The sequence below is a fragment of the Taeniopygia guttata genome, chromosome 27 (assembly GCF_048771995.1).
Source record: "Taeniopygia guttata chromosome 27, bTaeGut7.mat, whole genome shotgun sequence".
Classification (NCBI taxonomy): Eukaryota; Metazoa; Chordata; class Aves; order Passeriformes; family Estrildidae; genus Taeniopygia; species Taeniopygia guttata.
Window position 1 is genome coordinate 279,201 of NC_133052.1, and position 19,302 is coordinate 298,502.

General features: G+C 46.2%; 1 protein-coding gene across 15 annotated transcripts in view; it reads left to right on the top strand.

Annotated features, from left to right (window-relative positions):
- TANC2 (tetratricopeptide repeat, ankyrin repeat and coiled-coil containing 2) overlaps positions 1–19,302 on the top strand; it is a 151,637-nt gene that overhangs the window by 123,128 nt on the left and 9,207 nt on the right. For 13 of the 15 annotated variants that reach the window (XM_072919093.1, XM_072919095.1, XM_072919097.1 and 10 more), the window contains 12 exons: positions 2,428–2,550; positions 3,528–3,764; positions 5,581–5,766; positions 6,645–6,738; positions 10,182–10,315; positions 10,899–11,022; positions 12,841–13,016; positions 13,862–13,994; positions 14,549–14,578; positions 15,465–15,556; positions 17,053–17,199; positions 19,067–19,167. In XM_072919093.1, the coding sequence (XP_072775194.1) occupies positions 2,428–2,550; positions 3,528–3,764; positions 5,581–5,766; positions 6,645–6,738; positions 10,182–10,315; positions 10,899–11,022; positions 12,841–13,016; positions 13,862–13,994; positions 14,549–14,578; positions 15,465–15,556; positions 17,053–17,199; positions 19,067–19,167 (1,577 nt within the window). The remainder of the gene's footprint in view (positions 1–2,427; positions 2,551–3,527; positions 3,765–5,580; positions 5,767–6,644; positions 6,739–10,181; positions 10,316–10,898; positions 11,023–12,840; positions 13,017–13,861; positions 13,995–14,548; positions 14,579–15,464; positions 15,557–17,052; positions 17,200–19,066; positions 19,168–19,302) is intronic. The other 2 variants (XM_030256224.4, XM_072919101.1) reach the window with 1 other exon arrangement.

The window sequence follows — 19,302 nt, forward strand, 5'->3', positions numbered from 1 at the left end:
GGTATAGAGGCAAAAACAGAGCAGAAAATTTGTTTATCCTTCTCCAATCTTTCCTGGTTTGAATCCACTGGTACCTTAGCAAGGTGATGATGGAACACTTGGAATTTACAGGTGTAAAAAAAGTGATGCACAGGCATAAAGTGCTGATCTGACACATGGGTGGGAAGACATTTTCACGTTCCCATCTTCTCTTGCTGGCTGAGATCTGATGATTTGTCTTCTCTTTTAAACACAAACATCCTCAAACAGTTTAGGGGGGAAAAGTACAAATGTTTTAGTCTTTTAAATCAATTGCCAGTCTTAACAGGAGCATATAGAAAGCCAACTTGAAAAGCCTGGCATGGAATAAAAGGGCACAAAGAGAAATGTGCAGTTGTGATACAGGAGGACCCAAACTTCAGGCTGACATATGTTTTTCAAATCGGCAAAAGAGAAGGCTTTAATTTAATCCTTAATTAGTTAAAATATCAGTAATACAGAAGCGGGTGATGCTTGCAGTAACCTGGTCTAGTGGACGTTGTCACTGCCTATGGCAGGGGGATGGAATGAGATGGGCTTTGAGGTTCCTTCTAACCCAAACCAGTCTAGAATTCTGGGATTCTGTAAGGTGCTGATGGCTAAATAGCAGAGGAGATGATAAGGTAAAAATTAAAGATGCTGACAGCTTGAATACAAGACAGGACAGGAAAAAACTGTTTGAACACTGGGGTTGTGGGGACTGGAAAAATTGCTCAAATTGTCAGGCCATACACTGGTCTCATGTTGGATGGTCCCAGTGAAGTGGGAACCACTGGTGGTATTTTGATTAGATGTTGTATGAAGCTGGGATTTGTTTTTGCTAAAGGATTCACTCTGCCCCACAGTTGTGAAGAGGGAATTAGAAAAGGAAGATATGAACTAAAAAATGAGAAAAAATGCAGGCTTTTGCCTGAATGGTAACTCAGTTATAATGGTGTTGAATGTACTTTTTCTTTAAGGGGTAAATGTCACCTTTTATGTCTTGCACTAATATCTAAGTATATATATTTTTATTCTAATGCAACACTTAAGATTTCTGTAGCATCTGTGATTATCTTCAGTGGGTTATTCTCAAAATATCTACCCTTTTCCTTGGTCCTGATGGCGATGTAGGCAGCTTATTTATGGGGTTGATAGTAGTATAACTATTTTAAAATTATTTTAACTGTTTATTATAAAAATGCTTTCCCTTTCCAATTTCACCATCCTGAGTTCATGAAATTTAATATTGACCTCTAATGTCCTGTGTTGTGTCATTTCAAAAGCAGCATTTAACAGTGGCTCAGGTTCCTGAGCTCTTTTTCCCTCAACACAAGCAGGTATTTTTTGTGGTTTAGCTCCCTGAATTTTAAGGAAACAAGTACATGGAGTTGTTATTTATAAGAGCTTGTCTAATCTGTTGCTTCTTTTGGTGATAAGACTGTTTCAAATGACAGATCTGTTAATGGCTAGGGTGATGCTGCAGATTATCTTTCACACAGAGGAAATAGAGGTTGCAGCCGAGTCCAGCAACGTTGGGATGATGATTCCTACACATCTTCCTTCAGAGGAAACAAATCCCACCTTGTGCTGCTGGTTATGTTGCACCAGCATCATCCCAATCCCAGGCACACAAGCCGGAACTGGGACCATGCTGTTTACAGGGGTGGAAGTGACCACCCGGTGTGCGAGAGAGAGAAATCAGGGTTTGCATATCAAAACAGAATTAAATGTGCCGTGCTAGATCCCTGTGCAGTTTCCATGGAATCAGCAGGCTTTCATGGGAAATCAGTAGCAGAACAGCAGCATTCAGGGCATACTCATGGCATGGCTCCTGCTGGACTCACCATCCCACCCTCTGCTCTTCCATCCAGCTGTTTGCTCCCATCTCTCGGCTATGGAGAAATTATACAGGAGGGAGAAACCTGATCAACTATGTTCTGCCAGTTAGGGGTGCTGGAAAATATGTCAGACCTTCAATATATTATGTATTACTTGATCATGGACACCGACTAGAAGAGCTGGAGACAATGTGGTACAAGATACCGGGGCATACTGCTCCAGGCTGTGGTTGAAAATTCCTGAATTTATCTTCGTGTAAGCAGATGCTGTGTACTTTATTTAAAAAGAAAAAGAGCAGCAATCTGTGTTCCTAACAGGGCATTTTGTGAGGGTGTTGAATGGATCTGGTTGGTCACAGTTAAACCCTGCCTTTCCTTGACCTTGGAGATGGCTACATTACCTTTACAAGTTATTTTCTGCAAGTTTATTAATTGACTGTGAAGGTCAGATATGGCAAATTATCACATTATCTTGGGTGTAGTCATTATTGTCCTGAACTTCCTTTGAAGTCCAGAGACCCAGGTGGATCTGCCCAGTGTAACTGAGCAGATTTATAAGTGTGGATCTAAGTTCCTTTCTCTTTTTCAGGGTCTGAGTAAAAAAGTTGGGGTATCTTCCTCCATCCTGCAAGGGCTTTGGATCTCCTACAGTACTGAAGGCCTTTCAATGGCTTTGGCATCTCTGAGAAATCTCTACACCCCAAACATAAAGGTACTGGAGGAGGAGAGGGAGAGCTCGGGGCGTCAGAATTTACACAAGAAGCTCCAGTGATGGGCAGTAACCATGCAGAGTATTCACTGGAGCCGTGTCCAGTTTCCTGGACAGGCTGAGCAGCTTGCTGGGTGTTTGTCCTGAGCTGAGGAGAGGCCTTTAGTCAGCTGAGATTGTCTGTCAACTCTGCTACTTTGGCAAAGGATCTCCTTTTCATTGCAATGAGCAAATAGTGAGTTTGTACATGTGCAAAATGGGATTTTTTGCTCCCAAAGATGTGGAATGCAATAACTGATGTTGGAATTTGGCAAGTAAAGGCCTCTGGCTTAGATAGGCATGAACTCTGAGGTGACACCAAATCCAGAAGCACATGCACATGTACAGGTTCAGACACTTCTTTTGCAGTGGTAAGATGCACATGTTGACTTAGGTGAGCCCATCTCTACAGCAGAAAGGATTTCAGACAGAGATGCAGGTTTGGAATTGTTTTCTCACATGGGAGGATGATTATCCCAGGTCCTTCCCACTCAGGCGAGGTGAGCTCAGTGTTTGTCTCCATGTCCCTTCCTTGTCACTCTCGAGCATCAAGTGCAGGCTTTTTCACTGGTGCCAAGTGCGAAGGGAGCCATGCAGTGGGACAGCCAGACCAACCCAGAGAGGAAGGGTGTTGAGTACAGCTCTCTCCGGCTGTCCCTGCCATGTGCCCAGATGCTGCAGCAGGGTTGGAGCGACTTTGTCCCAAAACAAAGGGTGGCAGCACCCTTCAGACCACTTCCTAGCCACTTGGGAAATGATTAAACTGCTCCATCTGCATCAAATGGGATCATCTATTGGGCAGAGATTTTTCCGCAGCCTTTTATGTCCTTTGCTGTTTGCTTGGAGATGAGTTGAGGCCCTGGTTTCTGCTGCCTGTCGCCCTGACAATAAGCACCTGTCTCTCTGTAAAGCTCGGCCTACAGCTCTCCTTCCTCGCACAGGTCAGTCGGCTGCTGATTTTAGGAGGTGCAAATGTGAATTATCGGACGGAAGTTCTGAACAATGCCCCCATTTTGTGTGTCCAATCTCACCTGGGCTACGCAGAGATGGTGGCTTTGCTCCTGGAGTTTGGGGCCAACGTTGATGCCGCTTCTGAGAGTGGCCTGACCCCACTGGGCTACGCAGCTGCCGCCGGCTTCCTGAGCATCGTGGTGCTGCTGTGCAAGAAACGGGCCAAGGTAAAGGAACCACACTGCTCGAAAGCTGATCTAAACTGCTCTGTGTTTGTTGCAGGCAGGACATGGAACACTTGCTAGGGAGCATCCTCCAGGCAATAAAGCCAGGACGCTGCTTTTGGTGTTGTTTTTTCTGCTAAAATGTAGTGGGTTTAAAAATCCCACACTGATACCAGCTCCTGAGAGTCAGTAATTGGTGTCTGGAATTCAGGTCTGAGGTAGGAGCTGCCTAGTGATGCTGCACTGGTGACCTGCATAAGGATGTTCTGTAGAAATCCTTGAACTTCACACGGTTGAAATGGCAACACTGCTTTTCCAGCACAAAATATTCTTTAAATATCTCTGTGAGACGCATTCTCCTAAAATTTTCATCAGACTTGCCCTAGAAAAATCCCCTTTGTTTAGCTTTGTGATGAGTAGAGTTTTAATTGTATATTATGAGTGAAGTCAAAATACTTTGTTGAAGAAGAAAATTATGCTGATTTTTGAAGTGGAGCCTCCTGGAAACAATTTGTGGTTTCTCTATATCTTTAATTTTAGTTCAAAGGGCAAAATATGGGTTTATGTAGTTTTGGTATGGATGTCAGGATGACTGAAGGACTGTTTAGATCTTTCTGGGTTGTGTTGTCTGTAATAATGTGAGGACAGTATGAAGGAAAAAAAGTATTTTGCTTTTGCTGGGTATTTTGAGAGAGTTTAGTGACATAAGTCCTGCCACTAATAGTTTTCTTTGAATATCCCTAACAGTACTGAGGAAATACCCCAAAACAGTTTGGCGTAGTTTGAAGACTGAGATATTTGCAGAAAATTGCAATACTGATTACTGAAGGAGTTGAGAATGGAGAAACATTGATATATTATTAATGTGAATGTGTTATAATTATATAACTGTAATTTAGCATCAGACCCTGGCACAGGGTGCCCAGAGAAGCAGTGGCTGCCCCTGGATCCCTGGAAGTGTCCAGGGCAAGGTTGGACAGGGCTTGGAGCAGCCTGGGACAGTGGAAGATGTCCCTTCCCATGGCAGTGGAGTGGAATGAAATGGTGTTTAAGGTCGCTTCCAACCCAAACCATTCTGTGATTCTATGAATTAATATTAGTAAAAATACATTGCTATAATAGTTATTTATTATTTTTATGATAAATAGTATACTGCAGAGCACAGAAGGGGTTAACCAGCAGGAGGATGATAACTGACCTGCCTTTCTTGTGTTCACCAAGTATCCCTGTTGGGATAATATCTAGAAATCCCAGCTGATGTATTCAGGCATCAAGTGGAAACCATGCCCCAAAAAAGAACCAAATAAGTTCCTGCAAGGGTGTCACTGTCTCTGATTCCTATTGATTGTGCCTGCACTGGGTTTGCCTTACGGTGCCTGTCTGCATGCTGAGGCACTTCTGGGACTCTCAAAAGAACTGATACCTGAAAAACAGACTGGTTTTCTTTTTCTAGATCCAGCTAAAGGAGATTATGCCAGTGTGTAGTATTTCAATACACAAGAAAATTTGAGTGCTGGACTTCAGGACACAACGGAAAAAATATTTATGTAGTCTTTGAGTTTTTGAAAAAAACTGGAGAAACCTAAAAAAAAAGTTATGCTGTTTTCCCCAAAGCAAGCATTTGTGGCCAAGATAATGCCAGAGCCTGGGACATTGTTTTTGAAGTGTTTGTTTTCTGGTCATGGAAGTGATAGTTTACCAGAAAAATGCACATTTTGCACATGTGGTACTATTTTGAAGCCGGGATTGGAAACTCTGAAGAAGCAAAGATGTGTTGCTCATGATTTTGTTTAGTTGTATTTTTTCATCTCTTTTCAAGGTGGATCATTTGGACAAAAATGGGCAGTGTGCCCTGGTCCATGCCGCTCTCAGGGGACACTTGGAGGTGGTGAAGTTCTTGATCCAGTGCGACTGGAGCATGGCTGGACAGCAGCAGGGAGTGTTCAAGAAGAGCCACGCAATCCAGCAGGCCCTGATCGCTGCTGCCAGCATGGGCTACACCGAGGTAGGACCTACTCTGCCTGTGCAGGGAGGGAAACCAAGGGTTGGCCTTTCCTGCCCACTCACCAGAGAACGTCTGGAGGTGGAGTCCGGAGTCCTGCTCTTCCTCCCTGTCCCATCCCAGCATTCACAGATCCCTTGGTAAACCCTGTGGTCTGGGCAGGCATCCAGGAGAGGAAGGATAACAAGCCTTTAAGTTGCCAGAATAAACTTTTGGAATAAACTTTCAAGCACAGATAACACAGGTTGTCTGCACCACTCCTCCAGCACGGATAGGGTTAGGGTTAGGGTTAGTTGTGAGAACATGTCACTTTGGACTGTGTGTCAAGGGAGATAAGAGCCAGAGAGCTCCCTCCTGCCATCCTGACAAAGATTTATGATGGGGAAAATTATATATAGAATAATTTAGGTTGGAAGGGACCATCAAGGTCATTGAGTCCAACCGTTAAGCCAGTGCCAAGCCCACCACTGGCATTAGTACTCCACAGAGCCCCAGAGACCCATGGCAGCCCCGGTTCCTTCTCCTTTCCTTAAGAATTAGTTTCTTTCCTACCAAATACCTTCTCTCAGCCTTGCCTCTTCCAGGAGATGCACCCACTGCACACACCAGATCATCTCCAACAGAACAGCTACACTTACAGGGAACTGACCCTACCAAGTCTCATCATGTGCCATCATATCAAGACACTTGGTTAGGTTTCTTTGCTAGTACAGGGCAGCAAGTTCAGTAATTAATCTCAGAAAGAATATTTCTTTGATCTCAGGGTGCCAGGCAGAGACTATTCCCTTCCCTCTGTGTATTACAAGCAGCTCGTGTGATGGTGTCAGCAGTTCCTGTATAACACATTCAAGTTCATGATCTGACACATCGCTTTGTTTTAGATTGTCTCCTACCTGCTCGATCTTCCAGAAAAAGATGAAGAGGAGGTGGAGAGAGCACAGATTAACAGCTTTGACAGCCTCTGGGGAGAGACAGGTGATTTCTGTAGAAGCTGTAGCTTCCCTTCCCTTCCCTTCCCTTCCCTTCCCTTCCCTTCCCTTCCCTTCCCTTCCCTTCCCTTCCCTTCCCTTCCCTTCCCTTCCCTTCCCTTCCCTTCCCTTCCCTTCCCTTCCCTTCCCTTCCCTTCCCTTCCCTTCCCTTCCCTTCCCTTCCCTTCCCTTCCCTTCCCTTCCCTTCCCTTCCCTTCCCTTCCCTTCCCTTCCCTTCCCTTCCCTTCCCTTCCCTTCCCTTCCCTTCCCTTCCCTTCCCTTCCCTTCCCTTCCCTTCCCTTCCCTTCCCTTCCCTTCCCTTCCCTTCCCTTCCCTTCCCTTCCCTTCCCTTCCCTTCCCTTCCCTTCCCTTCCCTTCCCTTCCCTTCCCTTCCCTTCCCTTCCCTTCCCTTCCCTTCCCTTCCCTTCCCTTCCCTTCCCTTCCCTTCCCTTCCCTCTTTCCTTTCCCTTCCCTTGGTAGCTCTGACATTCCCAGCCCACTTGTTTCCATCTCTGTTGTCCCACACCTCTGCCCCCAAAATGCTAAAAGCTGGACTAACCAGACATCTTGGAGTTTCTCTACCAGAGAGGGGTGTCTGAGTAACTGGGAGAGTTGGGAATGTGGATTTGTGATTGACAAATCACACACAAACTGGGGAGCCATCTCTAAGGAATATGCACTTTTAAATTAAAATTGGTAGTAGGTATGATGGGAAAATGAGCAAAAATGAGGCAGCCACAAAACTGAGCAGCCTTTTATCTACACGGAACAAGTCTCTACGTTCATATGAAGCTCAAGACTGACTTTCACATAAGTGTATTTTTTATTTTCCCAAAGTAAATAGAGAGTTTTAATAAATTTGGAGACAAATGCAGGTTTCCATCTAAAAATAGCAGTCTGCTCTGAAAGTCTGAATCTTGGCCGTCTGAGTTTTGATACTTGTTGCTCATGTCTCATCTTCCACAGAGCAGAACCAAATGCCTGGCTCAATGATATCAGCCTGATATCATCCAAATGGCACTGCCAAGTGACATCATAAGTTTAGGAATTGCTGACAGCACACTATAGCCAATTCCAGATGGAGCATTTCCCCCTGGGACAGAACTAACATCAAAACCCAGCAGAAAAGTGTCTGAGTCACTTATGCTATCTCCATCAGAGTTGGAGGTGCAAAAAACATCTCCATCAAACTGTTTGTCTTGCTGCCAGGCTGTGAAACAGATACATGTGCTGGATAGGAGCAGTTTAATGATTCCTTCTCCAGATAAAGTTGTTTTTTTCTACAAGAAAACACAGCAGCAGAAACAGAATACCCTGTTGCAGATCCCTGGTTTAGGAGGCCGTGGTTTGACATTGCTCGCTGATGGAGATGGGCACCTCCACACCTGAACCTGGTCTCAGGCTCTGTTTGAGCTGTTTTGAGAAACACAGCAGTTGTTGTGTGGTGTTTATGCCAAGACTTGTTTACTGCAGTGAATGGTCCTTCTGGAAATACATCCTCACGGAAAGGCTGCACAATGAACATTCCTGTTTACCAGAGCAGGATCCTGGCTGCTGCTCCTTGGCTGGGCTCAGTGGACTCACCTTGGTTATGCTGGGCTATGGGAGCTCTCCAGCAGACTGTGAAACTTCAAACCAGCCCATTTTCATCCTCCTAAATTCCTCCTGGAGGAGCAAGGTCGGTTTGCTCACTAGCACAGGAGCTTTTGAGCTTCCCTTGAGCTGGAGCTGCAAAGGACAGGCTGGAGCCACATACCCACTCCAGTTGCTTGGACCTTGAGGTACAGAGCAGCAGAAATGTCACTACAGGCAGAAGAAATTGCAGGTGAAAGTAGAGAAATAGTGGATCAAATAATCCTTTTTTCGTAAAATCTTCTCCAAATAAACACCAAACAATGGAGTGATTCACAATATATTCATTGTTGCAAACACAAGTAATTTTGATGTAAAATACCTCAAATTAACCTGCAACATTTCGAGTGCAGGCAGGTTTAGCAGTGGAACCCAGCAGCCCTGCATGCTAATCCCTCTGCCTCCTTCTATATTTGTAGCTTACGTTTAAAACCCACATGGATCTGATTATAGATTTTGCAGAATGTTCTGCTTGTGGCAGCAGAATGATTTTTCATTTAACTCTTGATGTCTCTCAACCCCAAGAGAAGAAAATTCAACCATAATATGGAAGAGAATTAATTTAATCCCCCACCATTAACAGTGTTGCAGTTGGAAACCCATCAACACCTTGTAATCGGCCAACCCACAGAAATGTACTTCAAAGAAAAAACAAACTACATCAGTCAGAAATAGACTCCCACCTTCTGCTCCAACTCCTACCAGAAGCAGCAGAACATGGACCCAGTGGAGCTGTGCTGAAGTGCACAGAAAGTTAGGGAGAGGGAGGAACCAGAAAATCTAAAATTAATACTGAAACAAGCCACTGGCAGGTCCTGAACTTGGAACTATTTTCAGATTGAATATGTGTTCTCTAACTCAACCACACTTTGAGTTAACAGGAAAAAAGCTCTCAGGTGTTGCTTCTACCCACCTGTAATATCATGAGCATATGAAAATGAGAGATATTTTTGGGTTTGCACAAAGACCCTGGATGGTAGGATCAGCCCTGGCCAGAATCAAAGCCCAGAAATCATGTTCTTCTTGGAAGACAGATTAACAAATCCATCCTGTTTTGCTTTCCAGTTGTTTGCCTGGTTTCAAAGATCTACAGACTAAAGTAGGATATGGAAAATAAAAATCCTCCATCTGGATTACACTCTGTTGTGCTTGTTTGGACAAAGAAAAGCCACAAATGTGACTGATATCAGTGGCTAGCAGGATCTGGCATGCATCCTGCTTGATCCCTCACTTGCTTCCTTGTACTCACGATGGGATGAAGCAATGACAGGTTGAAGAAGGTCTTGTCAAGTACTTGAAGACCTTTATTTTCTCTGGATATAGTGCCCCTCCTCAGATACATTTGGCCTCACAGCCTATGGCTGTGGCATTAGGGAAAACAGTAACAGATTTGTGGTCACATTTCTTTGCAGCTAATACTGAACTTAAATCACACCTTTAACCTCAGTCACATTTGAACCTCAGACATCCCTTGAACCTCAGTCACAAGTGCCTGTAGATAATTTTGCACTTATTTGGGTTCTCATCCCATTTCACTGTGATTTGCAGAAAACAGTAAAAGCTGATTGTCCCAAACAGCCTCATTCTGACATTATGTAAACTTTTCATGGAAGGGTTGACCTTTGAGGTAACTAAAAGTACAAGAGTGGAAGCTGTACCAATACAGCCCATTTTCGTTGTTGGTTTTTCCTGCCGTGAGATAGGTCTGGCATTTCAGGCCCCATTACTTTGGAATCCAGCAGAAAGACCCATTTCTGGATAGGAAGCACTCCACTGAGCATGTGGCTCTTTCCCTGACTGCTCTCCTGTCTCATGCAGCTCTGACAGCGGCAGCGGGGCGCGGGAAGCTGGAGGTGTGCAGGCTGCTCCTGGAGCAGGGCGCCGCGGTGGCGCAGCCCAACCGCCGCGGGGTCGTGCCACTCTTCAGCGCCGTCAGACAGGGACACTGGCAGGTCAGTGAGGCCCTCTTGCCCTGGGGTGGCCGGAGATGGTGGGTCAGGCTGTCCCTTCTGTCTTGCTGGAATAGGCATGGAGAAGACAAGTCCCAGCTCTTCTGGGGAATGGTCAGAGCAAAAAGAAGCGATGCTGGTTCTTCTATCACCCCAGACAGCTTTGCTTAAGTCCTGTGTTATCATAGAATCATGGAATAGTTTGGGTTGGAAGAGATCTTAAGAGACCATCTAATTCCATCCCCCTACTGTGGGCAGGGATACCCTTCACTATCCCAGGTTTCTCCAAGCCCCATCCAGCCTGGCCTTGAGCAGTTCCGGGGATGGGGCAGCCACAGCTTCTCTGGTTATCTCACCATTTGAGAAGCAAACGGGATGCTCATGATTTACAAGAACATTTTTCCTGTCCTTATACCTCCCTTCATTTTCATAATCCTTAATCATCCATTCAGCAATCCTAGAGGCCTCCATGCCTGTAGAGTTGGGAGTTTTTAGAATGTGGGGTCTGTTCTGCTCTTCCTTGGCTCTGGCATCTCCTCAGCTATGTCTCCGTGTGTAACCTGAGTGCTTGCTTTGTGTGCTGCAGATCGTGGATCTCCTGCTGACGCACGGCGCTGACGTGAACATGGCAGACAAGCAGGGCCGCACGCCACTGATGATGGCTGCATCCGAGGGACATCTGGGCACCGTGGAGTTCCTGCTTGCACAAGGTTAGAGCACGTGCTGGGAGGTGTTGGGGACCAGCTCTGCTACATCCCACCACACTAGCTCCAGCTTCATCCTGAGCAAAATTTGGGCTTGGGTCAGCTCAGGATCATCTGGAGGGGCTTTCCCACAGCTTCAGAATGGTTCCTGGGTACAGTGTGGGCAACGTGAGAAAAGACTGGCAATGTATTGAGGTGCTGGAGCATATCCAAAGAAGAAAACAGAGGTGGGGAAGGATCTGGAGTACAAAAAGTGGCTGAGGGAGTTGGGAGCGGCTCGAGGGGACCTTCTGGCTCTGCACAACTTCCTGGTAGGAGGGGGCAGCCAGATGGAGACTGGGCTCTGCTCCCAGGGAATAAGGCACTAGAGGAAAAAGCCTCAAGTTGCTCTAGGGGAGAGAAAATTTCTTCACTGAAAGGGTTGTTCATCTCTGGCACAGGCTGCTGCATGGCAGTTGTGGAGCTCCCATCTCTGGAGAGATTTAAAGGATTTAAAGATGTGGTACTTGGAGACATGATTAGTGGAGGGCATGGCAATGCTGGTGGAACAGTTGGATTCAATGATATTAAAGTCTTTTCAAACCTAGATGAGTCTGTGGTTCTACGCTGTTCTCCCTGAGTCTGTACCTTGCAGCCCATGTCCCACCTTGGCATTCCTGATTGCTCCAAGTGCTGTTTGTCTCCTGCCCCACTGACACTCCACGCTGTGTTGAGAGCTCTGGGCAGAGGTTTCTGAGCACACCTGGAGCAAACATTGCTGTGCTGTACTCCTCCACAAGCAGTTTTTGCCAGCAGGGAGGCCTCTTAGTCTGCTCTCACCTGGCCAACCTGTGCAGACCAGGAATGTGTCAGCCGGGATGAGCGGGAACATTTAGGAAATTCACATTACTCCCACATTCACTGAACATTCTAGAGGCAGGGAATCTCATGCTGGGACATTTAGAGTTTGCCTCCAGGAGAAAAGTACTGCAGCAGCAATTCATCCCAGCTGCTGGCAGGAGCATCCCGCAGGTAGCTGCAGCTCCTCGGAGGAGCAGAGCTGATACAGATAATCTCTGTACTTGCCAGAGCCAGAGCCATGGCTGTGCCATGGCAACAGGAGTTGTCTTCATGCCATGAAGAGGAGTGTTCACTTAAAACTGCTGTTCATCTCTCATATCCGTATCCATATGCCGTGTGGAGCAATACTGACCCGTTGGTATGGCAGCACCATTTCCTCATCCAAGAAAACGTCAAGTCCTCCTCTCCTTGGCTTGCAGTTGGCAGTAGTGTATCCCACAACGTTGTATTTATATTGGGTAAAGTTCAGGAAGAAATACTGCTGGAAATTGTGTACTTTTGGGTAGAGGGGAGGGGAGTGAAGAGGGGAAAATATGTGCTTTTTTAGGAGAACTGAGCTGAACTGACTTCATTCCCCATGGTGACCTGCTGAAACAGCAAAATGGTCTTCATCTCTGACTCACACAGGCTGGAATGAGGTTGGATTAAGTAAAAAAAAAAAAAAAAATAGCAGTTAAAAATATGAGGTTTCAGATGAGGGAAGTCAGATCTATCATGCTACTCAGATGTTTGCCAGGAAAGCCTGCAGAGGTAGGCGTGAAAAAGTTTGCAGCTTGGTGTGAATCAACTCATTTGCCACAGTTCCCATCAGTGTATTTGAAGTTGCCACAGGGGGTGGGATCTGTGGTGGGAGAAACATTAATAAAGGAATTAATAATTATGTACAGAGCTTGAAAACAAGCTGTCATTGCTGAGCAGAGGGTTTGTGGTAAACAGTGCTAAACAGTGGAGAGCTCTGAAGTGAACTGCTGCTTGTTCTTTCAGGTGCCTCAATTTCTCTGATGGACAAAGAGGGCTTGACAGCCCTCAGCTGGGCCTGTCTGAAGGGTCACCTGCCCGTGGTGCGTTCCCTGGTGGAGAACGGAGCTGCCACGGACCACGCGGACAAGAACGGCCGCACGCCGCTGGACTTGGCGGCGTTCTACGGTGATGCTGAGGTGGTGAGTGGCCTGTGGCACAGCCAGAGAAAATGGGCAGTTGGTGTAAAAGCCGTAAAATCATACAGTTCAGCTTGAAGTAGCAATAAACACATGTTGTCCTGGCCCTCTGTATGGGGAGGTGCTTCCACAGAAGCTGATCAGAGAATCCCAGAATGGTTTGAGTTGGAACGGAACTTAAGGACCATCTCGTTCCACACTGTGCCATGGGCAGAGATACCTTCCACTATCCCAGCTTGCTCCTATCCCTGTCCAACCTGGCCTTGAACACTTCAAGGAATGGGGAAGCCACAGCTTCTCTGAGCACCCTGTGCCAGGGCCTCACCACCACTGCAGGGAAGGATTTCTTCCTAATATTCAGTCAAAACCTACTTTTTTCAATTAAAAGCCATTCCCTCTTCCCATTCTGTCATTCCAGGCCCTTGTCCAAAGTCCCTCTCCAACCTTTTTAGAGCCCCTTTAGGCACTGGAAGGGGCTCTAAGGTATTACTGGAGCCTTGCCTTTTCCAGGATGAACAATCCCAATTCTCCCAGCCTCCTTAAAAGAGGTTCTCTAGCCTTTGGAGCATCTCCAGGGCCTTCTCTGGACTTGCTCCAACAGGTTGATGTCCTTCCTGTGCTTGGGACTCCAGACCTGGATACAGCTCTCCAGTCTCACCAGAGACCAGAATGGAGTAAAGGGACAGAATCCCCTCCCTCGACCTGCTTCCCACAGTGTACCCTCAGACGCTGTGGAGATGCTTTTAGCCCAGGCAGTGGAGGAGAACAAGCTTCTGCTGATCCTACACCCCCAGCAGAGTGTGGGGGTCTCAGCCAAGAACAGAACTGACTCGGGCTTCTCACTGCAGGTTCAGTTCCTGGTGGACCATGGGGCCATGATTGAGCATGTTGACTACAGCGGGATGCGGCCCCTCGACAGAGCAGTGGGCTGCCGCAACACCTCGGTTGTCGTCACCCTCCTGAAGAAAGGAGCAAAGATAGGTAGGAGCAGGGGGACACTGCCATCAGCTCTGTGCTCAGTCAGGACTCAAAACAGTGGGGCTGGCATCCCAAAAAATACAAGTATAACCCAGAGGCAGCCTTAGCCCCAGCCACTGCTTCACACACTCTGAAAGCAGATGGCGAGCCAGGACTACTTGGTTCTCTTTAGTAAAATGGGGACTTTATTTGTCTTCCTGTGGTATTACTTAGCGAAAGTTAGTCAATAAACAACTGTTTCTTTGGCAAGGTCTTTCCTCTGGTAATGCTTTTTCTATCTTTATTAGTCTGAGTTGCCAAGTGTACTCTGTCCATGCCTTGCTGTGAGCTGCTGCGTTCACTTGCTCTGTGTATGCTTCCAGACCTCAGTGTACCTGCACTGCGCCACACAGCTGCTCACGTTATGTTTTCCTGTGAAAGGGGATTTTGCTGGTGCATTGGCTTCCTCACTGCCTGCCTCTCACAGCTGCTTTTTTCCTTTCTTTTTTTTTTTTCACCTTCATCCATTTTTTTCTCCCCTCTCTCCTACAACTTCTTGTTTTCTCCTTTCTTTGAAGGTTGTCAGACGTTACCGAGTCGCCCACGAGGTATATCTCATTGCTGTCAGCATCAGCTTCGATCTGATAGCTTTGTTAGCCTTGCTTTCTCCTGTTTGATTTAGTCTGCATGCGTCCCCAACACCTCTAATCTTTTAATTTACCTCACCTTCAAATAATTTTTTTAATGACTGTTGCAGAGAATAACTTGAACTCAAAAACTAACCTCCTTCCCCCAAAACGTACTGAATCTACTTACAGAATATTGTTGACTTACTCTTCACCCACTAATGGGCTGTCCTCAAATTTTTGCCACCCCTTCCCTCCCAGTATTAGTCCTTGAGATATGAGCTGGTTCTGCAGGGTGGCCCCTGTGCAGAGCCAGTGCCCCCAGCCCAGAGACACCTTTGGCACCAGCCACACTTACAGAAGACCTTTCCTTTGTAATTTTTTCTGCCTTAATGGATTTTCTACTCTAGTCTTTCACATCTTGTGAAGCTGGAAGTCACAATCCACTTAACCACAAACCACCTATCAACAGTCAAACTGCAGATTCCCTAGTACACTTCCATAGATTTTAGTTCAGAAATGCTTTTATGTAACCACTCTGATTTTTCCTTTAAATACAGTTTGTTTCCCCCATCTCAGCCTGTCCCGTATTCAGCACTGCCCTCTTGTGGAAACTGCTCCATCCTTTCCCAGACCACTGGGATTAGCCTTAATGACTGCAAAGGAAAACCATTGCAAGGGGGATTATATTAATTTAGGTGTCAGAGGAATTGTCAGCTCAGTCCTTTGGAGCACTCTGCCCTTTGACCATGCCAAGTTGTTCTCTCCAGCAGAAATTCCCACCCTAGGGTATTTTTTTTCCACCCAGCTTCCTACCACCTTTGCATTGTATGAGTTCTTTACCCATCATGCATCCTGTACACTACAGGTCCAGCAACTTGGGCAATGGCAACCTCCAAACCAGACATCATGATCATCCTGTTGAGCAAGCTGATGGAGGAGGGAGACATGTTTTATAAGGTGAGAAGGGTGGGTTTGGAATACGGAACAGATGCAGCTTGCAGCAGCACTTGGTGTGAGGTTTTGGCCATGTTAGGTCAGTGGTTGGTCCTCCCCAGCCTAAATGGATCTGTGATCCCAATGCTGCTGCCTTTGCCCATGGCAAGTACAAGCTCCCACTCACAGCATTCCTTGTGTTCTAAACTGTTTGGTTTTGGTTAGTGGAGTTGGAGAAGAGGGGATTGATTGCCCAAATCTGTAACAAAGCTGAAGCAAAGCCAAGCTGCTCTGGATTAGAGCCAGTATTTCATTTCCTCTTTGCAAACGGCAGGACCTAAGTGTTTGTTGGGAGTGCTGTTGCCATTACATCAGATCTGGCAGCACTGTCATTACCTAGTGGGCTCGCTGTTGGGTATCAAGGCAACAGGATAGAATATCCCAGAAAAACTCCCGGAATAAACTTCTTGCAATGAGAACACATTGTCAGGACACAGCTGGCTTTGTCATGTCCTTTAGCCCACGGGAAACATTCCCCTGTTACAGTTAGGTAGTCTTTTTTTTTGCTCTCTGTTTGTTTTAAGCTGATCTTTAAAAGCTGGAGATTTGCACACACATAGAACTTGTGCAAGTACAGCAATGATTCACTGTGAGGTGCTAAGGGTGAAGCAGAAAATACACAAAGCTGGAATTGTAGTAGGAGTTACTGGCCAGAGATACATGATACAGCTGAGAAACCTGAGTCTACGAGTTTTTAAAACTCACTGTAGCAGTAAAATTTATGTCTGGGTCCTGAGGAATTGTGTGTGTCCTAGATCCCATCCTGCCCTCTTTCTCTCGCCCTGCCTGTTGGCTGCCCCCCTTCAGGATGCATATCATCCCATCCCAAAATTAGTTGCCCAAAATAGCAGACATGAGTCACCTTTGAAGGTGACTGTTGCATACCAATAATTATAAAAGGAACCCACTTAACAGACTTAGATGTAGAGTTTCAAATATCTGAAGTCCAGGGAGGTGAATCTCACTCACCCTGTTTGTTCAAGTTCAGAGCCACGGCAGTGCCATGACATTTATCTTTGCTATTGCAGAAGCTTCTCTGGGCCCCAGAGCTCCACCCCAAGTCCCACAATTTGTGTCCCTTACCCTCCTGGATGTGTATTAAGCTTTGGGTGAAGGGTGTTTTCCAGGAATGGGTAACTGATCACCCAGCTCAAAAGACCATCCAGCCAAGAACCAGATGGAGTTGTATCGAGTTAACACCATTTCTCCACGTTTCCTGCTGTAGTGTGACAGCTCTGTATGAAGTGGGAGATCTCAACTCCTGCCTTTCCAGGCATCTGCCTTTCCAGCTCAGATGTTCCCTTGATCAAATGTTCTGCCCTTCTTTTCTAGGAAAGAGCTAAGTAGTGAAGTTGTGCTTCCTTAGCCACCTAAAACATTGCTTGGGCTGGTGAGTGAATTCTCTGCAGGGAGGTACACTCAAGCCAAGGATGAGTTTTGACATGTTTTCCTTCTAATAGAAAGGTAAAGTGAAAGAGGCTGCCCAGCGCTACCAGTATGCTCTGAAAAAATTCCCCAGAGAAGGGTTTGGAGAAGACCTGAAAACCTTCCGTGAGCTGAAGGTGTCACTGCTTCTCAACCTATCCCGGTGTCGAAGGAAAATGAATGTAAGTGTCCGTGTCCCCTCTTTTCATGGCACAACCTGACAGCTTTGTGCCTCTGCAGAGACATGTCCTCCCCAAGTCGTGCTTTGGTCTCTCAGATCTCTCCTCTCTATAACCTGGTTGTCCTTCACAGAGCACTGACATTTTATAATTCCAAAGCAGTAGGGATTTAGTATGTGTTTCAGATGATTAAAAATTCATTGCTATGTTTATAACACTTTGAATTTTTTATTACTCTCTTTTGATGATGATGTTCACATCATCATATGGGGGTGGAGGCATTTTCCAGATTTCTGGGGCAGCAGTGAGGAGGAGCCAGGAGATATGCTCCTTTGAATACTAATTAATTTCAAATGAAGGAGCATATGCTTCGGGGGGTTAGCACTTCCTCAGGGCAGTGACTCATCCAGAAACACCTCCACAAGACTCCCTCTCGGCCCAGAACTTCCAGATCCCTGTCACATTCCCCACTGCAATCTGGCAGCATCCAGCAAACAGCTCGTGCAGATGCCTGTTCTCCCACCCTTCCCTGACTTGGAGTGCAGGGGCTTTAACTTCCACAAATTAAAGTCCCCATAAACTCAGTGACATGAGCCATATTGGAGGGGAAAGAGCTTTTGGGACACCTTCATTTCTTTTTCAGTGAGGAAGAAAGATGGAAGACAAGGGGAGTAAAACCTTAATGCTGGTAAACAAACACAGTTTGGAGAAAAATGTGAACCTTCTCTTTAAATTAGCCAATTCACAGCTAATCAACTCCAGCTCTTTTCCTGTGCTTTGAGGACAAGATTTTTGGGTTATCATTAACTGGGGAATGGCAGGTTTTGTGATAGAAAATTTTAGAGGGTTGTAATTGCTCCTGCAGTTTGTGCACCTGTAGATGAGACCATAAAGATACCCATCTCATTACTGCCTTCCCAATTCAGTTTGTTGGACAGTAACTCCTCAGAAACTGCTACTGCAGGTACAAACAGAAGTATAAGGTTCCCCAGGCAGGGCATACCCATAGCAAGAGTTGGCATCACAAGTTTTTGAACAAATCAGGAGCAGCACTATTCAGTCCTTTCTCCCAGAGCTGCTCAGGTCATAGGCCAGTGCAGCAATCCAAAGCAGTGTTAGGCTGTGAAATGGAATCCTCCCCACTAGGAGGAGTTCTCCTTCACAAGTGCTGAGCTTAGCAGGACGTGAAGCATTCAGAACAAGGCAAGGGAGGGTGGTGACAGGGTCTGAACCAGAGCTGATAATCTGGTCTCATGGCACTGCCCCTGGAAAGCACCCAGAGCAGTCCCATCCCACACTGTCACCCTCTCCCTGCTTCCAAACTATCCTCCAGGTGAGCTGTCATGGAGAAGTGAGGAATAGTGGGATTGATAGAAGACCTTTGCCAGGCAAGTCCTATTTGCAGCTAATGGAGCCCTGTTCTTCACAGGCAATTTGCTTCAGCCCTTGGAAGAATGTCAGTGTGTTCGGGGAAGCAGAAGTGCATGGGAAAGGTTTCCTATTGCTTTTAACTATGGAAAAAAATCGTTCATGAGATAACAGTCTAGCCTCTGCAAGACCAGATGTTTCCTCAAGACTGTAGATTGTTAGAGAGGGATTTACATGCACATGTTGGGGACACAGTGAGGCTTGCTGGCCTCTGTGGGTGATGACAGCAACTTGGGTAAACAACACCTGAGTCTTTGGAAATGCCATCATAGCTCCCTGTCAGTAAATTATGTTGAATCCATGTAAAACATTCCAAAACCATCAAGTTTTCCATGCAATATGAAAAAGAAAGTCCATACTAAGTTTGTTTTCTTCCATGCTGTATGTATTTTTATTTCTAAATTTATTCAGTTACTTACCTGCGCACCTATTCAAATGACAGGATTTTGGAATGGCAGAGGAATTTGCCACTAAAGCACTGGAGCTGAAACCGAAGTCTTATGAAGCCTACTATGCAAGAGCAAGGGCCAAACGCAGCAGCAGGTGAGGAGGGACAGAGAGGAGGGTGTGAGGGGCCAGTCTCTGCGAGCCTGTCACGTCAAGGGTGGGCACCCACCCTGCAGAGCCAGGCAGTGCCCCCATGGGAAGAAATGGCCAAGGAACGTTCATTAGTGAGAT